The following is a 2,990-nucleotide window of genomic DNA, read 5'->3' as shown; positions in this document are numbered from 1 at the left end:
ACTTGAAGCCTCAGGAGTTAATAACTTAGACACAAGTGCCAAGCGCGCGCAGGCGAGTCCTGCGTATTCCTACAGTCGTTTGTGCAAATGAGGATGGGAGTTTGGTCTTCTGATTGGAGAGCGCAGGGAAAGGCAGTCCCTCCTGCCAACGCGCGTTAGTGGACGCGGAGCCTGCTAGTCATTGGTCAGGGGTGCCGAGGATGTTGGGGCGCCCAATGGGAAGGCGCTGCCTCGCAGCCGCAAAGTGGTAGTAAAGGCAGTTCCGGGGTGGTACGTTGCATTCCCGTACTTGGATCTGGGTCGCTGGAGCGCTTGTTTTCCCTCGCAGAAGTTTCAGCCAGGAGGTAAACATGTCTGGTCGCGGAAAGCAGGGCGGCAAAGTGCGGGCCAAGGCCAAGTCCCGGTCGTCCCGCGCGGGCCTGCAGTTCCCGGTGGGCCGCGTGCACAGGCTGCTGCGCAAAGGTAACTACGCGGAGCGAGTGGGCGCCGGCGCGCCCGTGTACCTGGCGGCGGTGCTGGAGTACCTGACGGCGGAGATCCTGGAGTTGGCCGGCAACGCCGCGCGGGACAACAAGAAGACCAGGATTATCCCTCGCCACCTGCAGCTCGCCATCCGCAACGACGAGGAGCTAAACAAACTGCTGGGGAAAGTGACCATCGCGCAGGGCGGCGTCCTGCCCAACATCCAGGCCGTGCTGCTGCCCAAGAAGACGGAGAGTCAGAAGGCGAAGAGCAAGTGACCCTGACGCCGCCTCGGGGAGCTCGCTGCTTCCTCAGCAAAGGCTCTTTTCATAGCTGCCCCGCAGTGGTTTTGAATATGCTCCTTGTCACGGAGGGCCGGCGCGATCTGGTGGGGAGGTGGGCACTAGGGGCCCGCCGGGCGGGGCCGGGGGCCAATAAAGTTGGTGAAAATCGTGTGGTCGAGAGAGCTGTGTAGTCGCGGGCACCTGCTGGACGATCCCGGGGCGGCCGGGAGGCCTCGAGCAGGTACTGGTGGGTCTGTGTGAGCCGCTTTCTGGGCTGTTTTGGTCACCCTCGCGGCGTTATGGGGTGACGAGGAAGACCAGAGGGGACCCACTGGCCTACAGGTGCGCAGAGCTGGGAGCTCTCTCTGCTCACCTTAAGGTAAAGGGGAGACCGAGGAGGTGCGGGTGCGGCAGAGGGAGCTGTTTTTATGGCCACTTCCCAGAGCCTTGGCTCTCTTGCTTTGTCTGGGCGGTTCAGGATCTGGTTCCAGCAAGAGACGGTGGGGGTGAGCTGGTCTGGGGCAGAGTCATTTCTCCGTGCTTTTCAAAAGATGGAGTAACTTTCCGTCTTGGAAGAGTGCCTGACAACTGTTTACTTAACAGATTTTTCTTAGCCTGATAGGTGTTGTGTTTTCATGCTTTGGATATCAGATCATTTTATATACACAGTTATGTCCACATTTCTTTAAAATGAAGGAAATATCCAGTAATGTGTGTAATACAGAAACATGAGTCATGAGGTTGGAAACTTGCTCCCCTGACACTCATGTTGCATAACAATGCAGCCTTTAGTCATGAGTTACTTAGACTTACTTGCTGTTACCATTATTTTCTCATGTTTCTACCTTCATACCACTCTTGTCTCCACCACATTATAGTCCTTTGGAAATGCAAATGGTTTGGTTTTTTCTTTATAATAACAAACAAACTGCTTAAAGTCCCTTATCTTCTACCTTTGGCCTGAAGGAATGGCCTCATTCCAGCAATGCTTATAGGGGTTGCATTGCTTAATGGCACAGCTATGCTTTAATAAATGTGTCAGATGTGAAGAAAGGTAAGGATAAACTATTTAAGTGCAGAAAAAAAAAAATTTCACACCAGGAATGGATGGTGAAAAGTTAAACACTGGCAATCCTAGTCTGCCCTATTCACTCTTTCTATTTCACCTTTCCCCGCAGGCTTTAAATCCTGGCTCACAGGACCCACAAAATGATCCCAGTTTTGTTTGCACAGCTTTGGAGTCATCTTTCCTGTGAACCAGAATTGAAGTCTTCAGGGATGGGATGGGGAGAATAATGTCTTTAGCCTTAGTCCTGGTTGGCTCATTTTCTCACATGGGCTTTATTTCTTCCCCGAAATCTATGCAGTGTCTCCATATGCCATGCTCAGTAGCAGATGATGGGCGATGGGAGGCCAACTATATAGATTTCCATTCTCTTGGGGCCTTTCTCTTGCTATCTGAAGACAGGACAAGACACCATATCAGAGAAAGGATTCCCCATCTGCCTCCGGTAGTACACTTGTGTGGAGCTTCCTTTCCCACACGGTCACTGTCAGGTGGCAAAGTTGAGGCCAACACATTTTTGTTTGAGGTAGGTAGGTTGTTTCCCTCTCATTCTTTTTTTTTTTTAATTTATTTATTTGTTTGTTTGTTTGTTTGTTTATTTATTTATTTATTTATACAAGCACTGGGTACAGTCAGAAGCACGGGAGGGTGAGAGAATTCACCAGAGCCAGAGCGGGGAGCAGAGCAGGCAGAAGGACCGAAGTACACTGCTGAGGGGAGCAGCAGGAGGCAGGAGAGGTCTGCGCGCCATGTGGGACCCTTCTCCAGTGGCAGGGGAGCAGCCGGGGATTGAACCGGCGTCTAAGAGGCCGCGGGCAGCTTTGCAACCCAGCGCCACCGGGGAGGTCCCCCTCTCATTTTTGAGGCAAACAGACCCTCAAGGGTGCCATGGGCAGGTTCCAGGAAGTCTAGCTATTTACACAACTCTCCACCTTCCAGAAAGCGTCCTTGTCTGTAAAATAGTCAATACCTCTCTTGAGGACTGAGATTGTTAATTTACTTAGGGACCCTATACATGGCACTCCATAGTTCTGTGTTTATTTTGGGGATGGGCTGGGCATTTGGGGGAAAATAACTATCTCAAATGCTATTTTGACACTTGTCTAATTTCCCAATAGATTTGAGTCCTCTGAAAGATAACTACCAAAATGGAGCATAAGGACAATGGCCACCAAGAT

General features: G+C 51.4%; 1 protein-coding gene across 1 annotated transcript; it reads left to right on the top strand.

The window, feature by feature from the left end:
• Positions 1–294: 294 nt before the first annotated feature.
• On the top strand, positions 295–877 carry H2AJ (H2A.J histone). Its single transcript, XM_084255037.1, has one exon. It carries the CDS (start codon positions 351–353, stop codon positions 738–740), a length of 390 nt encoding a protein of 129 aa, XP_084111163.1. The 5' UTR covers positions 295–350; the 3' UTR covers positions 741–877.
• The last annotated feature ends 2,113 nt before the right edge of the window (positions 878–2,990 follow it).

The sequence above is a fragment of the Talpa europaea genome (assembly GCF_964194135.1).
Source record: "Talpa europaea genome assembly, chromosome: 15".
NCBI classification, from domain to species: Eukaryota; Metazoa; Chordata; class Mammalia; order Eulipotyphla; family Talpidae; genus Talpa; species Talpa europaea.
The sequence above is the reverse complement of the archived record's forward strand: the minus strand, read 5'-3'. Positions and strand labels throughout refer to the sequence as shown.